Genomic DNA, 24392 nt, shown 5'->3' with positions numbered 1-24392 from the left:
AGGAAAACAAATAATTGGCATGGTGCAGGAGGAGAGGAGATTGCTTGGAAACATTGAAAGGATAAAGGAAAAGTAAATGCCAGGCCTTTTGAAAGGAAATGGATTCAAAGATGGTTATAGACTGGAGAATGTAAAGCAAGTGATGGTGAGAGAAAAGAATAGCCATTCTGGATCAAATAGAGGCAGGAAGTATGCAGAATGGATGGATTTACTGTAGTGTAAGGTTTCATGTTAGGCTAGCTTAATAATTGTAGCAGTAGTAATTCTGTATCTCCATCCAAAATCGATCTTAACTGGTAGATGGCCCTTAATAATAATAATAAATATGTGTGATAGATGAGGGCAGAGCATGTAGAGTAACTATATGGATCAATGTACTTATGATGTTTTTTGTTTCATTATGAATTTCACATTCATGCAAAGATATTATTAAAATACTGCAGTTGAATAATTAACTAATTAATGTCCATCGCCAAAATTGCATACAAATATATTTATCATTACTATCACAAAGTTTTCCTGATATTACTCAGCTTATTAATAATGTGACATTCATGTCATATGGGCAAGGGTTGGGGCAATTCCTATCACAATACCACCCTAGTAAAAATGTTCTACAAGAACACAATCAGATGTAACCAAGGATGACAATTTTAAACTAATGGGGTATCTTTCTGACAGGCAGGAAGAGGGTGGTGCTGGAATTGGCAGTTGTTGCAAAAACTCTTGTAGCATCATCAAGTAGGGAGCACAAATTTCTAAAAAGTTGCATTTGGCTAATTTCTGTCAAAACATCCAGAGAGTGTGTATTCTTACATATGGGATATAATAACAACTATATATGGCATCCTGGTAAGCCCCGATTAAAAAGGGTTGTACTAAATCAGTATATCAGCACAGTAGACTAATTCTCTCCCAGTTTTCACTCTATGTGCACACTTTTTCCTTGCCTTCCACGTGTCTCCCATGGTTCAATCTTCCTATGGCACCATCGATTTTCCATTAGTACCTTATTTCATTTCTTTTTTTTTGTTTTTATTTATATATACCCTGCAAGCCACCGCCCGGGTGTGTGGCAGGGGGTGAAAGGTTCTGTGTATTCTATACCGATTCTTTATGTAAAGACAGTCACAGTTACGCTAGATGTTATTTTCTTCTAGTATGACGAATTCTCATTATTACTGCACTAATATAGATGGCCTCAGTTTTGAATTTTTGAATCCTCAAAAAACCTTGTCACCTAATTACATTTCCTTCCTCAGAGTCTACTCATATTCATTCCTAAGATAAATACGAAGAACTTATAACAAATTTACCACAGTTTTCCAAAAATCTTCTCCAGGTTTTCCATAGTTTTGCAAAATTCTTCGCCTAAATTAACTCGTTTTCTTCGTTTTCCAGTAACTGTTTAATTGAAAGAGGGAGCAAAACAATGGAGTATTCAAAAGCCAGTTTTCCAGTGCTTTTATTGAATGAGAGTAATAAAGATTCCGCGAGAAAATATCGTCGGACTGTTTAGGAGAGCGGGTGTGATAAAGGGTGAGACATCATGTGTGAAAAGGATTGGAGGGTGTCCATGGATTCTGGATACCAAGATCAGAGGAGCCCTAAATTTGAAGAAAGGGGATGGAGTTCAAAAGCTACATCAGCTGTTGAATGATTTACAAAACCAACTAATTGGTTTCGTACATCTTTATACAGTGTAATCCCTGTAAAAAAATACAACAGCTGCATAAATCTGGTGAAATATCCAAGGAGCGTCTCATTCTTTGGGAGTACCGAGTCACCGTGGCATTATGTGACTTTGAGGATGAAAGTTGTCAAATTAGAAAAGAAAAGGCGACTGCTGAACGAAGCTTAAGCCCAAATTCGTATTTCCAGATAATGAGAATATAGGTATGCCCGCACTTCTTCGACAGCATAACATTTCCGGAAAAAAATGAATTTTTCATATCAATTTGAATACGTACGCATTTGCAGATAGCTCCTTCTCAAACTCATAGAGGTTCATGACAGTTTAATCGGTGGAGAAAGGGTGAAACTGCGAGAAGACATTCCCCTAAGCGCTATCGATACCATGATAATAACTATTTAATTTCCCCATCATAAATTTATATTTTCCCGAAATCTGACAACGAGGTTAATTTTTCCGCTGAGAGTAAAATTAAAACCCCAGTCTTAATTGATGGACTACACAACGATTAAGGGTTATCGGAGATTTGACTGTCGAACTTCAACGCAATCCGCGATCACAACATGCAGAATTCTTCATAGAGCACAGCCGTTTAAGTGGTCATACTACCTTGATCAAAAAGTTCCCGGAATAACCACCGTGTGGCGCTCCCATCGTTCCGATTTGAGTTCTGTTTTTTTTTGTTAAATTGGTACATCTGTTGTTGATATTCCCTTTAAATCTTAGTGTCATAACTTGACATTTGCAAAAGTTACGTAGCCAAGAGTACATCTATCTCTGTGTGTGTTGGCGATTTTTTACAATTGCAGAAATGGATTTAAATTTGCAACAACGAACTTGTATTAAATTTTGCGTAAAAAACGGATTTAGTGGCGCACGGACGTTGGAAATGTTGGAAAAGTGTTTCGGCAACGATTCTCTAAAAAAAACGGTCGTTTACCAGTGGCACGAGCGGTTCAGAAGTGGTCGTGAGTCAATCGAAGATGATGAACGCAGTGGCAGACCATCGACATCGAAAGTCGGTGAAAAAATTGATAAAGTAAAAGAAATGTTGGTCAATAACCGCAAATTAACCATCAGAGAAATAGCGGAGGACTTGAACATTGCCTATGGATCCGCCCAAGACATTGTGGTTAATGATTTGGGTTTCCGTCGTGTAGCAGCAAAGTTGGTGCCAAAAGACCTCAATTTCATGCAAAAAAGAGACCGTGTTGACGTCGCAAAAGACATGATTTGCGAGGCTGAATCCGATCCCACATTCATCAAAAGGATCATTACTGGAGACGAGACGTGGGTTTATGAGTACGACACGCAATCCAGACATCAGGCAAGTGAATGGCGTTCACCAAATGAGCCGAGACCAAAAAAACCACGTCGTTTTCAGTCAAAAAAGAAGGCAATGCTGACGGTTTTCATGGATTACAACGGTGTAGTGCATCATGAATTTTTGCCAGAAGGCCAGACAGTAAACAAAGAGTATTATTTGGGCGTTATGAGACGTTTGCGTGAAGCAATTCGCCGAAAGAGACCAGAAATGTGGGCAGAAAACTCGTGGATTTTGCACCATGATAACGCACCGTCGCACAGTGCTATCATTATTCGTAATTTTTTGACGAAAAATGCAACAAATACCATCCAACAGCCACCGAATTCACCTGATTTGGCTCCCTGTGACTTCTTTCTGTTCAATCGAGTTAAAAAACCATTACGGGGAACGCGTTTTAGCAGCCGAGAGGAAGTAATGGAAAAATCGCAGGAAGCACTGATGGACATACCGAAAACCGAATATAAAAAATGTTTCGAGGATTGGATCAAGCGCTGGCATAAGTGTGTTGCAGTCGATGGGGATTACTTTGAAGGGGACAATATAGGTTTAGATGAATAAACTTGTATTTTTAATTTTCTGAATAAATTCCGGGAAATTTTTGATCAAGGTAGTATATCGATTTAATGGCTTCATTTAATCTATCTGATCAAATAATTTTCTGGCGATTTTAGCCTACGGTTAGCGATCTTCCACCTTCATATTACTTAAGTGATGCAATACACAAACTTGTGGCGGCATTTTGGGAAAATCCTACGCAGGCGTAAATAAGGAGAAACATGCTCAGTCCCGCGCACGAATATATATGAATGAATGCAAACAAAGTCACTATCTACAATAGCCAGTTGTTCCACTGTAAATATCGCAAACATTGAAACAAAAAAATATCTATAATTGAGCACTTACGCAACAGCCCCATAGTGCCAACTCCAGGAACGTAATCAGGATCAACGAGCTCTGCTTGAGGAAGACCAAGTGTTGAGGACAAAAAACGAAACAGATGTTTCCCCTAGGAACGAGGAAATGCGCGAAGACAGTTTTCTCTGGCCGATAGTTAGCTACTATCCTTCCCCTGATTACGGCTCACTTCTCGGTAATCAATTTTATAACTTCCCCATTTAATACCGTTGCGTCCGTCCATCCCCACCCAGGGCACACCCCGTCGCTTAAGCGTCCTTATGGTAGATTACATACCTTTGCTTCTTACTCTACCAATGGAGGAAATGTTCCACTGGGACGTAGGGAGGGCACATAAAGAGGGGGAGAGGATTAGGATTAAGGACTAAGTGCGCTCCTTCACGGGGTCCTCTGTTCTAGGGCGTAGTCACGTCCCGAATAACAGAAGAAATAGCCTCCCTTTCGGCTATCTCCAAAAGAGATGCAGCTACGGGAAGGTATAAAATACAAAAATTTGAATCTCTTTTTACTTCAGGGGTGGCAAAAGTGCGGTGATTAGAGCACCGGGCTAGTGAGGGCCCTGGTGCTTTTAGCTCTTAAGCTAAGTCGTCAATCTGTCAACTCCTAATCCTCACGTCATCTCCAGGGGACATTTCCTTAAATGTGGCTATCTCAGTAGCTGCATAAGATCTAGTCCTCTTCAATCTCATCTCCTGTTTTGAGGGAATTTTGTTTTTTAGCGTTGTAAATGGCTTCGTGTAAGTTAAGGTATTCGCAATCATTGCATAGACAAGAAATGGGCGTTTTTAATTTTACTGAAACGAACATTTTTCATCGATTAGGATCACCACAGCCTATTAATTTCTGGAACCTTTGATGAGGAATGAATACCGTTATATTAAGAATCTTCTTCTGTTTGAGTTAATTCAATTTTTGATTTCAACTAAAGCACTCAACCCTAGTACGCAAAAAACTCCTGGATCGTGAATTATCACAAAATGAATGCCAGTGAAGTGATACGAGCATATAACAGCGGAAAAATATAGCAGAACTAGATATGATTCCAATTAATTTCATCCTCCAAACTATAATCATACTTCAATACACGGCCTTCAGCACAAAGTTCATTTTCTCCCCGTGTATGTCTTTGTCCTTATCACAGATGGCAAGGGTTTTTCTTAGGTTTTTGTTTCGGTAAATGAAGCTGCTCTCGATCCGTCCAACGACCACTAATTTTAAAGCATCCGGCACGCAAATCAAACCAGCGATAAGTGAGCTTTCGTTTCCCGTTAGCGTCGCGATAACGCATTAGAGGCAATTAATGACACAGCCGTTTCAGAAGACGGAACGGTCGCTGCAAAGTATATCCCATTCTTAAACGAGACCTTGCTCAGTCTCAATAATTCTTACGAATTCAGATGCATAATCAAATGGCGATGCCTCATTTTTCATGTTTTAGTCAGCATCCATCAGTCGGAAACCGGTTTCGAAAACCAACCGGAAATAAATTCATGATACAATAATGTTATGCCGGCAATAGAATGTGAGAGAAGAAACTGCGTAGCGTTCAAGTCTTAATCCAAGCCAGGGGGCGTGGATAATTCCTTTTTCCGGGCGGAGCATAACTCTCCTCGAAGTTGAGATTAACTTAATGCATACGTATTTGGAATATTAAGTGAACAGTATGTTGTCAATATCCACAATCTTGAAATAATGGCACTTGGAAACATCGCACTCAGCCAATTTTTTCTAAATTTTGAAATAGATGACAAACCTATCCTTTTTTATGTGTAACGTACAGACATATTTCTTCGTGGTGTATTAAACATCACAGTGTATAATTAAATACTCCCCTCCCTGGATAGGCATGTATGCCATAGGCAACACTTCATTAAAAAAATTGGGATTTTCTTCAACCCTGCTTGAGCTTGGTCTCAAGAAAGCTGGTTTTACAAGAGTTTACCATATTTTTAAACACTTAAGCTAAGTTTTATAATGCCTGTAGGTTAACTTTAACCTCCGGTTAAAGTTATTGATTAATGGCACCACTTCTATTGTAGTTTCTGTAGTTTCCCTGCATCAAAAACCACCAACTGTAGATTTACCAGCAATTTAAATGCTCCATCCATTCTATAAGCCCATATAATATGATATCACTGACACAAAACCCAAAAGGTATTTAATATTATTCATAGTAGTCTACTATGCCAGGGTGAGTTTTAGATGGGCTCTGGCACTACCCACTGCCATCCTCATAAACCCTGGCTACATGAAACAACATATCCTTAAAGCCCATACTTCATATTACAACAACTTATTATTCAGGTCTGCATACTTTCAACCTTCCTTATTTTAATTTAAAGTGCCTATTCCTTCCTTCTTTCTTCCTTTCTTTCCCAGCATCCTCCCATTTGATCTCGATAATGAAGTAATTAAAGACATAAAGAGATGCCCAACAGCTATGGTCATGTGTGTCATTTCGGATAGGTTGGTAATTTGGTAAGGTAGAAGGTTCAGGGAATGGAGGAAGGGTAGAGAAAAATCCAGCAGTAGCATTAGCCTATTCTCATTGAAGGGGCCCACAGTTTAACGTCCGATCTGACAGATGGCATACTCACCTAAATGCTCCACACTGGCCCTCAAGTAGACATTGGGATAATGCTGAAAAATCCTTACACCTCCAAGATTTGAAAATGGGCCTTTGGGGTGGGAAGCCATCATACTCTTCTTGAAGTGCTCTCCAAGTCACACCTCTGAAGTAGGGATCAGAATACCACAGAAAAATATTGCCACCTCCATAATTTGAACCACAGCCGTCAGGAATTGGTAAGTAGGTACATTAGCCACTGTACCATCCTGATTCCCCATATTACCATCTTCAGTATTCCATTGCTTTTCAGTATCTCCAGCATCCACTTGACTTGCCTCCTCCGAATTTCCCTCAACAGAATTCTCTCCTCCTCTACCATGCCTAGAGATTCTTTTTTCATTTTCCTTTCCATCCCTTGATTACGGTGAAATTTAAATACTCATACAACTCTTGCATCACTATGCACTTTTTGATTCACTACGGTGTCAACCATCCATCACTGAAACAAATGCCCCAAGCTAAAAAAATAATGCAAGAAAATAAGTTAGGGCAAAGAAAAAGAAGTTCTCATGATCTATAGAAGATAATATTCAATTAGGAACAATTCAAACCCTACCTTTACAAGGTTGAACAATTTGAGTGAATGAATGATTAATTTCATTCCAAAACCAAACCACAGTTATCTGCTTGAAGGTTGGTTAATAGCATGTGAAATTCACACATCAGGTCATGGGGGCCAGTTCCTTTCTCTGTGCCATACTTGGCTTCCCAAGAAAATTCTGTACCTGAAAAATCACACAGCTTGAGTGAAGCTGAGGGTCTTTAGAGACATCACCAAACCCAGACCCTCTAGTCAGTCCAAAACACTACCCACTGGACTATTATGTCAGAAATTTTAATATTTTATGGTATTTTGATGCAGTACACTGGTGAAATGTGGCAGTTCGCACTATTCAATCTTCTGTTGAATGTTTCCCAATTTCAATAGACAACAAAACTTTCACTTAATTAATTAAGAAGTGGTATAGTTTGCCCATTTGAAGTTATTTACACAGGTTCCCAAACTGATGAAGTAGATCAAAACCGTTACCATTCAAAATAGTGCTGCCATGGCTTGATCAACCTCAACCCTTTCCCCATAGCTGCACTAGTGATCAGTAGCATGTGAGGTCTTATCCTCATAAATGGTTCTGTCTGCTCCTGCTAGATTGAACACGGGGGTTTGGTTTATCCCGGCCTCTTTGGTGATTATGCAGGTGAAGAAAGAACACATTTGTATTCCATAAAATAGACTTTATTTAGAAATTTATTTTATGCTATACTCATCTACGACATATTTGTAATGAATTTATACGTTTGATCTTTCCTAAATCCATGTTTTAATTAATTTCAGGATTAAATAAACAACAGATATTCAGATATGATCTCCATTAATGAGATTTTATCCTTCTCTGATAAAAGAATGCCTTCAAAAGTGTTCTCTCCTATGGAATCAATGCATGCCAAAATTTGACTTTTTTTCTGATTTAAAATTCAATAGGCAGAGAAAAGAAATTTCACCTCACTGACACCAGTAGTCAGTTCTTAGGTGAGAAATATGACAGCTGGTGAATGACTATGAAATAGGTTGACTGAATTCTTAAAATGTAAAATGTAATTAGATGTATAGGACTGAGGATACTGTAATCAGATACCCAATCTAATTAACATCAAGATCATCTTGGCGTACTTCATATTTCAGGCAAAACCCTCTTCTCTAGGAGAAAAGAATATTAGCATTTGGCACTGAAGGGGCTGTCCATATTGCTTCCAACTGGAAGGACACATTTAAGAACTAGGCCCTGACTGGAAAAGGCAAAACTTCTCTGCTGCCACAGCATATAATTCATACAAAGTATGAAAAATGACCACATTATGAGATACATGTCAAAATTTGAATATTACAACATTATATGAAGATATTTCAATATTTAATTACCTTTTGAAGGCATACAATAAACTAATATGACTAGATTGCACAAACATAACTAAACAAAATGAGCAAATGAATGATACCAATAAAGCACATTTGAAATTACATTCCAAATGGAGCTTTGAGTTTAACAAATCATTGAAAAACATTAACATCAAATACTGAATTCTAATTGCTATAACATAAACTTATTAAGCCAATAAAAGTTTAGGTACATACGATTGAAAAATATGTACAAAAGCAAATATATCCCCAATTCCGATCCTACCAGCAGAACAATTGACTTCACAAATTTTCAAAGGGGGACAGAATAATAAATCATCGTTGAGATGCATCCAATATTATAACTTTGCTTTTAGCAAAATTACAATAATGTTTGTACAGAAAACAATAAGTTATGGAGAGAGATTTCTCAATGCTCACAGAGCTTTTCACTTGGCGACATACTACACTCAGTTTAATTATTAGACTTTAAGACAAAATAATTCTCCACAATACAAGTGCATCTCAATAATAATAATAATAATTCATACAAGTTTCTATGAGACTTTCCTCTTATAAGCTACACAATTTAAAAAAAAAGCCCACATGACATTTTAAAATCTTATTCAGAAATACCACTTTCTCATGATGCGCTCACATAATTTTTTTAAAAAATCAATTTTAAATGATTATTTGATTCAGATTTGGGGAAAAAGAGGTCATAGCTATGATACAGTTTCACTGAAATTTAGGCCTGATCCTCTCTCCAAAAACACAGAAGTACAATAGAAAGGCAGTTTATGGTATGACTTAAATCACTACATTTCCTCAACAAAGAGATGAAAAATCATCCAACAAACTGCAGGGAACCATGCCTTTCAATATCACACATTATCAAAAATATAACAATAATAACTGAAAGAGCAATTGATTGACTACTTTGAACTAAAATCCTTGCACTAGCCAACTAATAAAAACTATTTCATTTAAAACTACATAGTTTTGGTCGCAACAACCTTTCTTGTGCATCCCTTGAAATTTACTTCTCAAACTTAACAGTTTTAAGTACAGGTATTGCTTAGGTAACAGTATAAATATACCATTAAGAGAAAAAACAAAAAAAATAAGGGCTTCCTCAAACATCATACTACATACTTTCTAAATGCACCATAGAAAAGCTGTTAAAATTATGAATGCCTGGTGAATACCTGATTACTTCTTTGATACCTTATTGTACTTGCCCACAACACCTTCCACATATGTACATCATTCTTCCAACATCCTCTAAATTCTTGGGGATAATATGTCATGTAAAATGTTTCTGTATACCATTAAATGACAAGAGGATACATTTCTGTAAAAATATTCAAAAGTAACTCTTGTGCAAATTTATCACAATAATAATCACTATGAATGTAGACACCAATGTTGATTCTTCTCTCAAAACTCCAAATTCAATAAGGCAATACCATCTATAACAAAACTGGAGACTCAATTAATAATTTGAGTAATTTTCAGATGTAGATATAACTGCACCATTAATTTCTAGAGGAACATTCAGAATTTCAAATGACAAGCTTTCCCACACTCAACAAACCTCCTATTTTATGATGTTAGTTCATTCAAGATATCACAGTCAGTGTGTATACTTCGGGCACTGACAACAGCTTCCCCTCTGACTTTTGGACGGTATCTGAGGCCACCATCTGCATATTCTTTGCTTGAATCATGTGCTGATGAACTCGGATATAGAAGAGGAGGATGCAAATGAGGGCGCGCTAATACCCTCTTACCTGCTATGTCTACCTCATACCTGTCACACAACATGAGAAAAAAGACATTACTTAACTCCAAAGATGTGGAAATGGTAGCCACCATTTTCACATATTTGAGAAGTTAGCTATTCCAAAGCTCAGCAGTTAGTTATCCTTAATTTCAATTAAGATCTGTATGAGTTTCACATTTTCCTCAACAAAACAATATTTTTGCACATTTTCTTACCAAAAATCCAGAAAATATGCATGCTCAACTTGCTTTGTTTCTTACAATAAAAAGTTTAATCTATGAATGAGTAAGAATATTTACGAGAGACATAATAATGAATGAAACTCCATTGATAGCTACTCCATCAATATTCATGTCTATTTTTTTTAATATTCTTTTAACACATTTATATCTGTTTCAGTCACTGGTTTTTTGACACTGAAGAAATAAATATTGGAACAGAAGAAGAGGAAAGAGCATCATCACTATGCTATACTCACTAGAGTCTACATTATTCATGCAATGAGATAAGATAAATGTGAATGTTACACAAGAATAGATAGACTGAAAGAATACATTGATTATTTTATCTATTCTACAATCCATATCTATTTTAAACAGATAGTCCTCACAAGGAAGTTGTACAGCACCTAATAAAATGTTGGACAGCTATTAATCTTTAAAGATAATATGAAGATTGCTGTAACTCACGTCAATTGATATTTTTTAGTCCAAATCGATCAAATACAATGGCATGAAGATTTCAATCATCCTGATTCAGTAATTCTAAGGCATTAAGGAATCGGGTAATAACATACAGGTATGCTTTGTGTGTCTTAAATCTTTAACTCAGGCTAATTAAATTCAAAAAACAGGAATAAATATGGTACAGGGAACATAAACATTAAGGTATTTCTAATACTTAATTAATGATACATGTGTAGAAGAGGGAGGGATATCATATCATGGCAAGAATTAAACTGTACCACTATAATATTATAGGCACAATGTTAATTTCTCAGTTCAATGGATTTTCAGGAATGAAAATCTGATAAATAATAATTGACATGGGTATTAAATTTCTAAAAATATTAATTGACATTCAATTTGTAATACATAAATTATGGGATGGACAGTTGAAAAAAATCACTCACTTGACTCCCTTTGCATTGATGAAATCAGCGGTGATTGGTGCTGGAGGAGAACCTTTCCCACTTGAAGGGTGACGCACAAAACCAAGGCACACCATTTTGTCCACAGTGAAGCCATAACTAAGGGTGGGAGAGAAAACTTAATGAAATGGAGATCTAATATATACCCATATTCAAACCTCCCCATTATCTTTAAATTAAATAACTAGTTAATGATACCATAATAAATTTAGACCATAATAATTATGCTGGTTTGCACCAGCTGTTACTATCAAGATAGGGACTCAAGAAATACATTAACTACTGGGTCTGTGCAATAAATGTGCCAACTGGTGCAATCTGGCGGTCATGATGCGGATTATAGCCCCTCCCACAAGCGCCACTAGTTGCCTGAGACCCAATGAGCTGTCTGTACTAGGTTGATCGTCGAGCTATGCGTAAGGTGCCAGTTATGTTAGTTTCTGTTATCCTTGTTTTTACTGTTTGTCGAAAATGGAAATTGACCAAATCACGGAGCAATGAATCAACATCAAGGTTTTAGGTGAAGTGCAGCAAAAGTTATCAAGAAATCACTGAAATGTTGACAGCTGTTAACAGTGATAATGTTCTGAAGAAAACATCCGTTTTCAAGTGGACTCAGCGTTCTGAAGATGGCTGACAAGACGCAGCGGATGATGCAAGGCCGGGACGACCTTCAGCCACCTATGTTGACGACAACATTGATCGTGTGCAGTCCCTTGTACTTACTGATCATTGAAAAACTGTCCGAATGAGAGCTGATGAACTGAATTTAGGAAAATCAACAGTAAACACACTATTTTAACCGAACATGATGGATGAATCCTTCACCATGACAATGTACCTTCACATTCAGCATTGATTCGCCCTTGCGCCCGGACGTTACCTCGCCGACCCCGGTGGCGGCGGGGTAACGTCCTCGTCTGCCATTCCAAGGGTCGCGGGTTCGATTCCCGCCTGGGTGAGTTTTTCTCCACCTAGGGCTTGGGTGTTTGTAAATGTGATTATTGTTATCGTTGTTAATAGTTCGATGTAAAGGCCAGAATGCGCTGTTTTCGGACTTATACTGAATAAATAAATAAATAAAGATTGTTTGCCAGTTTCTGGCAAAAAATTCAATCGCCATCCTTGATCATCCTCCTTATTCATCAAGATCTTGCCTCCTGCGACTTTTCCCTACTCTCAAAATGCAAATATGTGATGAGGAGACATCATTGGGAAGATGTGGACACAATAAAGCACCAAACGACGAAAAAACTAAAAAGCCTAACTGCCGAGTTCTTCCAAATGTGCTTTAAACAGTGGAAATGAAGATGGAATAAGTGCATAACAATAATAATAATAGCAACAAATACATAGCAACGAATCGAATACATAACAAAGAATACATAGCAACAAATACATAGCAATGAATGGAGAGTACTTTGAAGAGGACAAAATCAATGAAGACTAAATTTTGCAACAAAGTTTTTACGCCCTCAGTGTGCATATTTATTGGACATGGTAATATATACTCAAAGTTATCCTAATATTAAAGTGAAATACATTTTTGGCCAGAACACTGTATTTACTTGCATTAAGTTCACTCTGACATAACATGGCAGGCTGATAGCGAAGTTTCATTAACTTGGCAGGATTCAAAATGAATAATTCACATGAACTGCAGATGTTCAATTTTCTGCATAAAAAGTATGCACAACAATACAATATTTATTATTATTACATGCTAGTAGAGTGCTTAATTTATGCCTACAATGGATGCAAACTGAGAAAATAAATTATCCATGTAAATTACACATGCAATACTTATACATGGGAAAAAAAGGAAGATTTACTCCACTATAAATGATACATTCACTTCAATCCATCAGATCTTTAATAAATTTAAGGCTCAAACAAGCATTCATTTTTTTTAAACCTATGCACTAAAGTACTTAAAACTTTACATGTTTGCCTCAATTAATGATTTTTTAAACATCTGATATCATCACACTTTACTAACATGTGATGACTATTAAAATTTGTTGTCTCAGGCGTAACTTTGTGGAATTTGCATAACATATTGAAATGTAATGAAATAATTGACTTTGTAATTCCACACACTTTATTTAAAAAAACTGATGATGACGTTCAACGTCGAAACCTGGGTCGTGTGTTTTTTAAATAAAGTGTGTGGAATTACAAAGTCAATTATTTCATTACATTTCAATATGATGACTATTAAATGCAACTCTGTGAATGTGATAACAATTGAATTTCATGAGATGTACTTTTGTTGGTGATATGTTTCTATTTTGATGCACCCTTTATCAAGGTTAACGTGCCTGTAGTTACCTGATTGTAGGACGAATATATTAATTTCATGTAATGCAATTACTTCTCTGTCTCTCCCTTCCCCTTCAATGGAGCCCTATACTTCATCCTCCCTCGGCAAGGTCAGCTTCTTTCAAAAACTATTTCTTTAAAGATTTGAGTCATTCCTCACACACCAATACATCTGAGCTGACTGTGATTAATTGAAGATCTTTGAGCAGCCAAATATTAAAAACAATGCCAGTTTGAGGTGAAATGATTTCAAGATCCGTCTATTCTGAAGCAGTGTTTACATAGGCATTGGTGGGTCCATGTGCCTCGACTCTATGCTTTAAGTCGGGTGGCAAGATTTTTCACATGAGGATAACTTTGTTTGTAATTGGACTCTTTCAAATGACAAGGTCATTATCTCAACGGAATGTGACTTCTGAAAAACTAAAATTTCTCAGATTGGCATGATTAACATATGGCGCTACCACCTACAGTAATTAGCCCAAAGGTTAAGAGTTTGATAAGGGAGAGTAGATAGAGTTATCCTCATACTAAACCCCACCAAGGCATATGAAATTCACATACGAGTACAGAGTAAGGGGGGCAGATCCTTTCTCTATTCTGCTTGTTGTTTCTCAAGAAGATCTGGTTCTCAAAAATAAATCACTAAGCTCGAAAGAAGACTTCAGCTTCATTGGAACTTAGTGATTCTTCTTGAAGTCAAGTGGCATCATGGGGAATCAAACCTGGGCTCTCAGGCCAGTAGGCAAACACACTACACACTGGACTATCACTCTCCCCTCATAAGGAAAGTAGCAGTTTTAAAAATTGAGTAAAATGCAAGAAAATACATTATGCTAAGTTAATGAGCTCAATAATCGCATGATACTTTTTCATTCTCACCCAACAGATGTAACTGAGCCCACAAACTGTCCATCTCTGTAGATTGGCTCTCCTCCCCAAGGCCACACTTCTTGGTCAGCATCAAAATCATCTAATGTGAATAATACTAGTCGCCTTCTAACACCAGTCTCTTTCTGCCTCTGAAGTGCATGCTTGCCTATGAAATACTCTTCTTTCTGAAATTGAAATATAATAAACTCATCAATCATACCAAAATGACATTATGCAATATCACCATCATATTTTCTATTCACTAAATGAATAAAATACATTATGAAAACAAGAGGGCTATGAATAGAAAGGGAAGTCAAGGGATTGGATGCACAAAAAATGGATGAACACTGGAAAGTAGAAGTTATAACCATAAACCATAAACACATTAATCAACCCGAAGGTCGGTTTGGTAGGTGATGGTAGAGTTCACCCAGTACTAAGCCCTACGGCGTGTAAACTTCACACATCAGGGTAGGGAAGCCAGTTCCTTTCCCTGTGCCGGTTATGGTTTCCCAGGAAGACCTGGTACCCGAAAAATCACATAGCTTGGGTGGAGCTGCAGGTGCCCAGAGTGCCTTGCCCGAGAATCGAACCCAGGACCCTCCGGTCAGTAGTCCAACGCGTAGAAGTTATATGGTATTGCATATGTATGAGGTAACGCAAGGGCATTGTGACTTCAACTGCAGATCCTAAGTTAAAGTCAGTCTTGGTAAATGTTTTTAGTTTCTAGTTGTGTATGCTTGCTTCAATTTCCTCATTGAAACTTATGCTAATCATATTAACCTTCGATCCCATTTCTCTCCACCCAAGAATATAAAACTGTAACACCTTATTACTTGCTACCGCATCATTCCAAAATATTGTGATATTTGAAGCAAGATACACATACATACATGCATGTAAGCCCCTATCCAAATTATCATAATTATCCATACCTTTCATTCATTAAATGAATTTCACCACTGAAATTAAAATATTGTTCAAAATATTGAAAACAGATGCATGCCTAATGGAAATTGAAAATTTGTAAATGATCCTGAGCTGATTTAACAGACCCAGGCACAAATCAATTACATAGAAAATTTTCATAAAACAGATACTGAAAATTTAATTCTTGATATACTGGAGAACTAGCCATGCAAATGACAAGAGTTTTACAAAGGTTGTATTATATAGTATATCAGCTGCCCTCTGCCTCTTGTGAAATAAAACTGCCTCCTCAAAATCTAACTGCTTTGGTTTACTTGGAAATTATCTTGAAAAATTAAGACAGTTAATATTTGCTGATATCAGAAGCCTGGTTGGTTGGTGTTAGCACTGAAAAGTGCATAGGATTCCTACTTATATTACTGTAACCTAGTTTTCTTGTCCTTGGTATATTACAATTTTATATTTCAAATGGCTTCTGGCATTATCACAAGGACTAATTCACATTCTATTAAATTTACCCATGATAACCAATCTGAAGGTTGGTTTTGAAAGGTGAGGTCAGCACCACTCTGAAATATTCTTGGGGTTTGTCAAATTTACCCACTCAGACTAATAGGGCCAGTTCCTACCCCAAGTTTCAACATTTAATTTCCCATAAAATGTAGCACAAAAAAATATTTCCCTAGAATTTAAAATTTTTTACCTGGGATTTCCCCAAAGTATCTCTAGGATTTTGAATCCAGAACCCACCAGTCAGTAGCTGAATGCTCTACATATTTCGGCCACTACCCCCCTTCTACCCAGTATGAAGCTAATTAGATTTAAGCTAACTTATGCAAAAAGTATTTTTGATGAAAATGGTCAAATTAATATGAGAATTAGGGGAAGAATTCTATTTAATAAAAGAAGAATTTGCAAGGAGAAGGAAGTCCATCACGGGGATGGTATGCAAAGACTTTTCCAAAAGATTATCAAAAGCCTTACTACGCAACGTTTTGCCAAGTGGTTCTGAAGCATGGGGAAAAGGGTAAGTAAAGATTGGATGGTTTTGAGATTTAAGTTCAGAGAATGCTGCGATAAATTAAGTGGGCAGGAAGGAAAACAAATGAAGAAGCACCAGTCATGGTACGGAAAGAGAGAAGCTTACAGGATAAAATTCAAAGGGAGGCAAAGTGGACACAGGAAATATTGAGATGCAATAGGACACTGAAGATTGCAATAAAGGGGTGAAAGTTAGATAAGCCAGGAGAAGAAAGAAAAGTTGAGGAATTTTGGATGGTATGATTGATAATATCTGGAGCTTAAAAAGATTGATTTTATTTCAGAAAACAGGAGTGATTATGAATGGTGTGAGGTGGAGGTTAGAAGTACAGCAGTTCTTAGTTCTTATCAAATGGCTTCTCTGACTCATTCAAAAACCTCCTACATCCAGCAAACTGCTAATAATTGATGCCACAGTGACCTTCTATTTCAGACTATGTTCATCCTGGAACCCAGTACTGGTACTTAGGATTCCTGCATTGACAATAGTCCTAACATCAATTTCCATACTGACCCCAGAGTTACTCAGTCATTGCAGCAAATCAGCATGCTTTAAAGCTAATTTCAAAAATTTCAATGACAAGGATATAAAATATTTAGCATTATTAATGGACAGCTCAAATCAAGGGATTTTCCTAGTTTTAAAGATATGAATGTGGCCACCTACCCACAATATATATCATTTATACACATGAATACATCGGTCTGGTGTATAGGCCAACCCCTGAATTTTTACTAAAAAATTCCTTTTTTTTACATATCTTGTTGAGAGGAGAACACTACTTTTTCCAGTGAGTCCATCAACATCAAGAACCGACAACAACATGTGATGTGTGCATGAAGTGCTGAATTCAGACCATAGGTTAAGTGTGCGCATCGCATTGGCATTGATAAGATGACAGTTCACACCTTCATCACTGAAAATTCGGTGATGCAAAAGATCTGCGCTAAACTCACCCCAGAAGTCTTGACAGATTGAGCCTCCAAGGTAACCAACTACCTGATGAGAAATGGCATCGCGACAATTCCCCAACCTTCTTAAAGTCCTGACTCCACACCAGCAGACTATTTCCTATTCTCAAAAGTGAAATCCTCCCTCAAAGGACACCACCATGTGCCGTCAGAGAAACTTGCATGCGTACCCATAAGGACCTTCCGGAATCTGCCAACCAGGGAGTCTTCGAGTAGTGGAAAAGCCACAGGCAAAAGTGTGTCAACACTCAAAGGATGTGTGTTGAAAAATTTTGAGGCATTGTACGAATAACTGAAATATATCTATTTTTCCAAAACTTTTCCCAATACTTTTTATGCAAATCTCGTCAGTCAACACAGTGATTTCTTTCAATAAAATGTTGAAATAAAGGTAGACCTATACATAAGTATTTACAGTATTTAAATCTGCCATTGGTGATCTTTCCATTTCATTATGGAAAAACTGTATTTTGCCAGAGTATTCTGAACGGATAGAATAACCAATTTGCCTGAGTAAAAAAGCACATGCTTCAACTGAATGCATTAAGACAACAATAAGTGCATTAATTAACTCATTCATTTTTCTAGAATTCTCAGAGTTATCAACACTAAAAAAATTTCACATAGATACTTACATCAAGCTTAACTTTATATCCTCTTCCAACTTCATAAGGTGTTGTGACACAATCCAACTCCTCAGCCCAGAAAGGTATAAACTTTTCTATACGCAGAAATCTCAATGTAATATAGCCAACATCCCTAACACCATAATCTCTCCCAACCTGGAAAGAAAAGGAAAAATAGTATGGCTAAAATTTACCACAATGAAGATGATTTTGTTAATTTTTGTTCTCAATTACATGAGCACTTTTTAGTGCATTGTAAAATATTCAATGCACACAAATTACACACAATTTGAAATTGTTAATTTTATTTGACTAATCAAAATAACTCCTTTTAAAAGTAGAACAATAAATTAAATGTTACCAGAAACTAGCTACCAAAACCACAGAATGGAGGAAGGAAAGAAGGACGCAGAATTAAAGAGGGGCCTTTTGTAAGGGTGGATGTCATGCTGTGTTTTGCCATGGGAATCGCCATTGTACCATTTGGTAGCTTATGTCCATCATAAACCTCCCTTAACCCAAAGATTGCCCATAATAATAATAATAATATTTATCTATTTTCAAGGTATAACATGCCATACCTTATATATAAACAAACACATTTACATAAGGATGAGAAGATAAATTATCATAGCATACCTTCATGAGACGGTCATAGACATGGAGAGCGTACTCAGATGGAATATAAAGACTGTATCCAGCTTCACCAGTGTTTGTAAAAGCCATGACCATTACATCTGATGCATATCCAACATTAACTTTCTGTTTAAAAAACCAAGAAGAGAGAGAATTGAGAAACAGATTCTTATAAGCCATGATATAAAACACACCTCAGTCATTAACATTATGGGACTGCTGTTAGAGTGCATATATTTTTAAAATCCTTGATCTGACATTACCAGCAATTTGAAAACTAGTAAATCTAACACTGAGGACTTTTTGTACATAAATTGATCAAAATTTATAGATTGAGATAAAATGTTTCAGAAGTGAACAGACTTTAAAGTAGATAGAGAAATGTTATTTGCCAAAATATTTTGAAAATATTCATCAATCATTGAATACCTAAATTGAGACACACACACATACAAAACCAAAAAGGTCACCAGTTTTAATTCAATCCACACTCACAACACCATCACCTTATATGTAAATGGCATCAGGTGCATGTCCGTGTTTGACATCTCAGACATTAGCTCACGAGCTTTGGGGCCGACCACATTGAGTACAGTGTGCATGGACGTGACATCAGAGAGTCCCACTGAATTGTCCGCAGGCAAATGACGGCGCATCCAACTGAGGATTCGAGTTTGCTGGTTGGTTGGAGAGACCATGTAGTAACTGGAGAATAAATGAAATGTGCATTTATCTAACCATTTTTCAAGGGAACACCAAAAATGGTTTTTCAACGCCTAAGGAAAAATAAATGTCCACATATTTAAGTGGCTAACTGCATCGTCAGGGTCATATCAAACCAAAAATAAATTAATAATTCCTCAACCAATAATTTATTTTTATTAATTGAAACAAAAGAAATGATAAACAAGTAATTTATTATGCTAAGGAAAACTGAAAACTTACAATTTCCATTATGACAAACAAATTCAATTTCCATCCTGAAAGTAATGCCAAAAATTATGCAAAGTTCACAGGAACATTAGCATGATATTTTTATTAATTTTCAGCTTTTTGCAATCAATGGATTTAGCGACTTTTTCATGATTTTCTTCAGATGACAGTTTTCATGCTTTTCACGAAACCCCAAGAGAACCCCAACCATTTTTTTTATCTCAAGTGACAGATGTAACTCAACAAATGAAGAGTAACAGTTTCTTTCTATCTTAAGGTAAGGTCATAAGCTGGATAATATTAAAATAACCATTAATATATAAAATTATTCTCATGAAATATGTTAAAATTTACAGCTCTCCATTTATGATCTGAAAATTTACAAGAGGAGTGGTAAGCAGTTTCACCTATTCACAAAACACCTTATGCAATTTTTTACACCTCTCAATGTATACAATCACTCTTGCAACACTGCCAGATTATTGGTGTTCCTGGATCAGAGATTTCTGGATTACAAGTACTTTGGGGTTTAACTATAGTTGAAGTTTGAATTTAGAATTAGCAATTTATGATTATCTGACTAGAGGAAGCATATGACTTTGAGTTAGGTAGTCTACCAAGGTAGGTATTGGATTCTTCATTGATGTCTTCAGCGTACCATTACAGATTAAAAAACCTTGCATACAACTTTCTTCCCCTAATTTGGATTTCTCCCAATAATAAATACCCTCTCCTCCCTCACCATACCTAGCACTTCATTTGTTTTCTTTTCTGTACATTTTACCTTGTTATTCCTTATCCATACACACATTTTAAAACCCTACAATCTATGCCAACTATCCTGCTTCAATGACCAAGTTTCCATGCCGTGCAACACTATGCTCCTCAATTTATGACCTATATTATTTCTTAACTTAACCTTCTTCTTTCTCAAAAACCTCATTACCTTTGTTTTGTTTACATTGATCTTATCCCATACCTAAGACACATTTTCTAATGTGTTCAGCAGTGATTGTAACTCCATGGCTTTGCATCTAATGCTTGACCATCAGTAAACCAAACAGATAAGAAATAAACTCTGCCCAAGGAGAAATAAACCTAAAGGAAAAGGAATCGGTCCAGTATAAATAGTATACATCAAATGGAAACTAGGAGGAAGAGGAGAATTTATAGTTGCACATCCTGCATCATCAAGGATAGGAGTGATTTTCATTATATTTAGTCATTCATATCACAACTAGAAATAACATTTATTTTACAATGTGATAATATTGCCTTGGCAAACAACAAAAATAATTACCACAGCAAAACAAACCCACCTGAAATGACCTCCATACTGAAATTTACATTTCCCTATCTATAATTACCCAATTATAATACATGAAATTTAATCTCATGGGGGTACTCAAATATGATGATTTTTTCAGCAAAAGAGTTACAGCAAACCATCGCATGAATAATACATACCAATTATCTGCTTGGCGCACAAGCATGCAGTCATTCTCATATCCACCACGTTCATTCTGCATTCCAGTATGGGCAATTCCACCAACTGGAATGTTCACATCATTTGAGCAGAGGTGCTGCAGATAAGAAACAACTTCATGCCCTGCCGACTGTAAAGAATTCAGAGGAGCATGCAGTAAATCTCAAAATGTTCTCTTAAAAGTAGTATTAGAACAACTGTCAACTACCTTCAATCTACTTTCATAAAGGGAAAATGCAGGACAGGTAGAGCATGGAGTATAGTACGCGGCACTATTATTTTCATAATTGCATCTCAGCTTTAGCATACATGTAGGAAAATTAAGAATGAGATGAACAGGTTTCATTTTTTCGATGAAAAACTATGCATGAGTAGCATTAAATTTTGCAATAATAAATAAAGGACGGTTGAAAAAAATCTAAGCATCGAAGGCCTTAAGCTTAAAGCAAATGTCCTCTTAGGTAATGACTAGTTTTTCTTCATTATTCCATTGACAGCATGTCCAAATTTTTCTGGCAAATACTAAAATATTGATTGGATACTCATACTCCAGTGAGCATGCTCTACATTACATTTAAAATATGCAAACAGTATACACAGTGACTGAATAACTAGGTAGATAAATTATGATAGTAAGCAATTACAAAATGCGGATAATGTTTTCCAGCAATGAGAATTTTGCATTATTTCCCATATTTCACATGAAATATTGGATATTATTTTCAAATAGGCACCATTCTCAATTGAAAGAATTTTCTCAATGATTCTCCGTGAATTTCCTACTTATATGTTGTGATTAAATTAAAATTTTGATTTTTTTCTTGAAATATCATAAACTTCGTGAAATTTGAATGATCAATCACTGCTACTTTACCTAGGGAATGTACTGCAAAACCAAAATAATAAATCTATAATATCTATAATAATGTCACCTACAATGTATGTACATTAACATGATGTAAATTAGCTAATTACAAAGGGCACAAACTTTCAATCAAATCACTACTACCATTCAGGAGAGAAGACTGTCGTATACACTAAATTAATGCATTGGTGGATTTATGGGGAACCATTAAAGCACAGATATGCGTAAATCAAAACCAAGAGACACAAATATGGCAACAGCAGGTCTAAAAACCTAGATACTCTCTATTTGCTGTAACTAAAACTGGAATCATAAAACTAAGAGCTATTAAAGGCACCAACACCTCCTTGACAAAAAAATTATTAGAGCATTTAAAAAAAAATAAAATATCTTCCAAGACAAACCTGTCTTTCTTGCCACAATTGAGACTGCATGACAAAAAAGGTAAAACATATCAGTCATCATAATGGGTATTACATGCATGTATAATGAAAATGTATAGTCTCCCCACACTCTAGAGTAATTATGATAATGATTCTTTCAAATATTCTTCAGAGTTATCAGGTTTCTCAACTATATTTTCACAGAATACGGTAATTTAATTATAAATAGTTAATGCATAAATCTTAAATGAAATCATAGGAGGTAACTACTGAAAATATTATAAGTTCTGACTTGCAAATAATGGTTTGACGCACTCCCAAAACACAAGAAAATTATGATAATGAATAACAATCATATTATGTATACATTGTTACTCTAAGACCATTTTAGCAAGCTCTGCTTTTGCACTTAAACAAGTCATTACTTCCTCATAGTTAAAATATCATTTATGTCCCATTCAGATGGTTGTATTGAAATCAATCCTTATATCACATAAGCAGGTATTTATTTTACAATCATTGGTATAAAATGTAATACACTAGAGAACATTCAGAAAGATTAACCATTGAGATGTCAACAAAAACATGGTTTACAAATGATGACAGCACATGAGAAACATCTAATATCTCTTCATTAATGAAAGGATTATGTAAGTAACATTAATTTTGAATGTGGTTTATTATATTCAGTGGATTATTGCATGCAATTTAAACATTATTGTTGAGAACATTAGAAAATCAAGGCGATAGGTCAGGTGAGAATAAATGTTAAAAAGCAAAGGTTATCAGTCGGTGGAACAGATTAAGATATATATCTTAGAAGTGCTGGACCAAGATGGTCAAAGTAGCATGGAAATCAGAAGGATTGTTTTATTTATATTTGTAGTTTTCAGTACCTTGCAAGCCACCACCAGGGTGAGCAGCAGGGGGTGAATAATTTTATTGGCATGATCTCTCCTACCATAGTACGATGGAGGTAATAAAACATTTTCAACATCTCTGCTAAAGAGACAACCTTCCAATTATGCAAGAGATCTGTAATTAAACCTTTGCTCCATGAGTGATTCTGAGCCTAGCTCCTCTAATATTTTGAACACTTAAGTTTATCATATTCATATCATTTTACAAATCCAGCTCCTCTACGCTGCACTCGATCCAATTCGGCAGTCAATGGAACTTCGTAAGGATCCCATTTACTAGAAGCATATTCTAAATGAGGTGTAACCAGCAAATCATAACATTCTCTTTGACCTTTTCATCACATTAACCCAGGACTCTTCTCATAAATCAAAATTTTCGTTAGTTTGTTCACATATTCCCCATATGTATTTCACCCAGGAGAGATCATGAGTGAGGGTAATGCCCAAGTATTTAATCTAGTCTACAAATTCCATTTTGGTGTTCCTGATGCAGTAGGGGTTCAAGAGGGAATTGCTCTTTCTCCAAAAATTCATCACTTTGCTCTTTTTTAAATTTAATTCTAATTGCACAGTGTCGCATCAGCAATATAGAGCATTAAGGTCATCTGATAAAGCTTCTGCATCCTCAGGATCACGGATATCATGGTAAACCATTGCATTGTCGGCAAATATATATATCTTACTAATGAATATGGAGTAAATGTTGTTAACATATAGCAGGAATAAAAGAGGTCCAATAACACTTCCCTGAGCAACACCTGAAGTAACTTCTACAACATTTGAGCTAACTACATCTATAACTTGTCTTTGAACCCAACCATTACATTTTGGTACACATCAGGGCAGGTTTCCCAAAGTTGTATTATCCATTACTGTAACATGAGCATCCCATTCATGATATTGCAGTGGTACAAAATCAAGTATTTTTACAACGATTGCGTATACTCATAAAGTGTTAAATTTAAGTTGGAATACCCTGCATGAAAACACTATTGCAGTCTTTGCTGT

The 24392-nt window shown here is 36.1% G+C and overlaps 1 protein-coding gene across 3 annotated transcripts in view; it reads right to left on the bottom strand.

Moving 5' to 3' along the window:
* Positions 1 to 7802: 7802 nt before the first annotated feature.
* LOC139691564 (pyruvate dehydrogenase phosphatase regulatory subunit, mitochondrial-like) overlaps positions 7803 to 24392 on the bottom strand; it is a 33554-nt gene continuing 16964 nt past the window's right edge. The window contains exons 12-20 of one of the 3 annotated variants that reach the window (XM_071589437.1): positions 22486 to 22509; positions 21198 to 21346; positions 19304 to 19502; positions 18801 to 18923; positions 18171 to 18317; positions 14599 to 14774; positions 11377 to 11493; positions 10056 to 10271; positions 7803 to 9930 (exon numbers count right to left, since the gene is read on the bottom strand). In XM_071589437.1, coding sequence (XP_071445538.1) covers positions 10064 to 10271; positions 11377 to 11493; positions 14599 to 14774; positions 18171 to 18317; positions 18801 to 18923; positions 19304 to 19502; positions 21198 to 21346; positions 22486 to 22509 — 1143 coding nt within the window. In that variant the 3' untranslated portion in view covers positions 7803 to 9930; positions 10056 to 10063. Of the gene's footprint in view, positions 10272 to 11376; positions 11494 to 14598; positions 14775 to 18170; positions 18318 to 18800; positions 18924 to 19303; positions 19503 to 21197; positions 21347 to 22485; positions 22510 to 24392 lie in introns of all 3 variants that reach the window. The other 2 variants (XM_071589436.1, XM_071589438.1) reach the window with 2 other exon arrangements.

This window comes from Hetaerina americana, unplaced genomic scaffold (assembly GCF_022747635.1).
Source record: "Hetaerina americana unplaced genomic scaffold, ioHetAmer1.1.p SCAF_38, whole genome shotgun sequence".
NCBI classification, from domain to species: Eukaryota; Metazoa; Arthropoda; class Insecta; order Odonata; family Calopterygidae; genus Hetaerina; species Hetaerina americana.
This window is presented reverse-complemented; position numbering and strand designations above follow the sequence as displayed.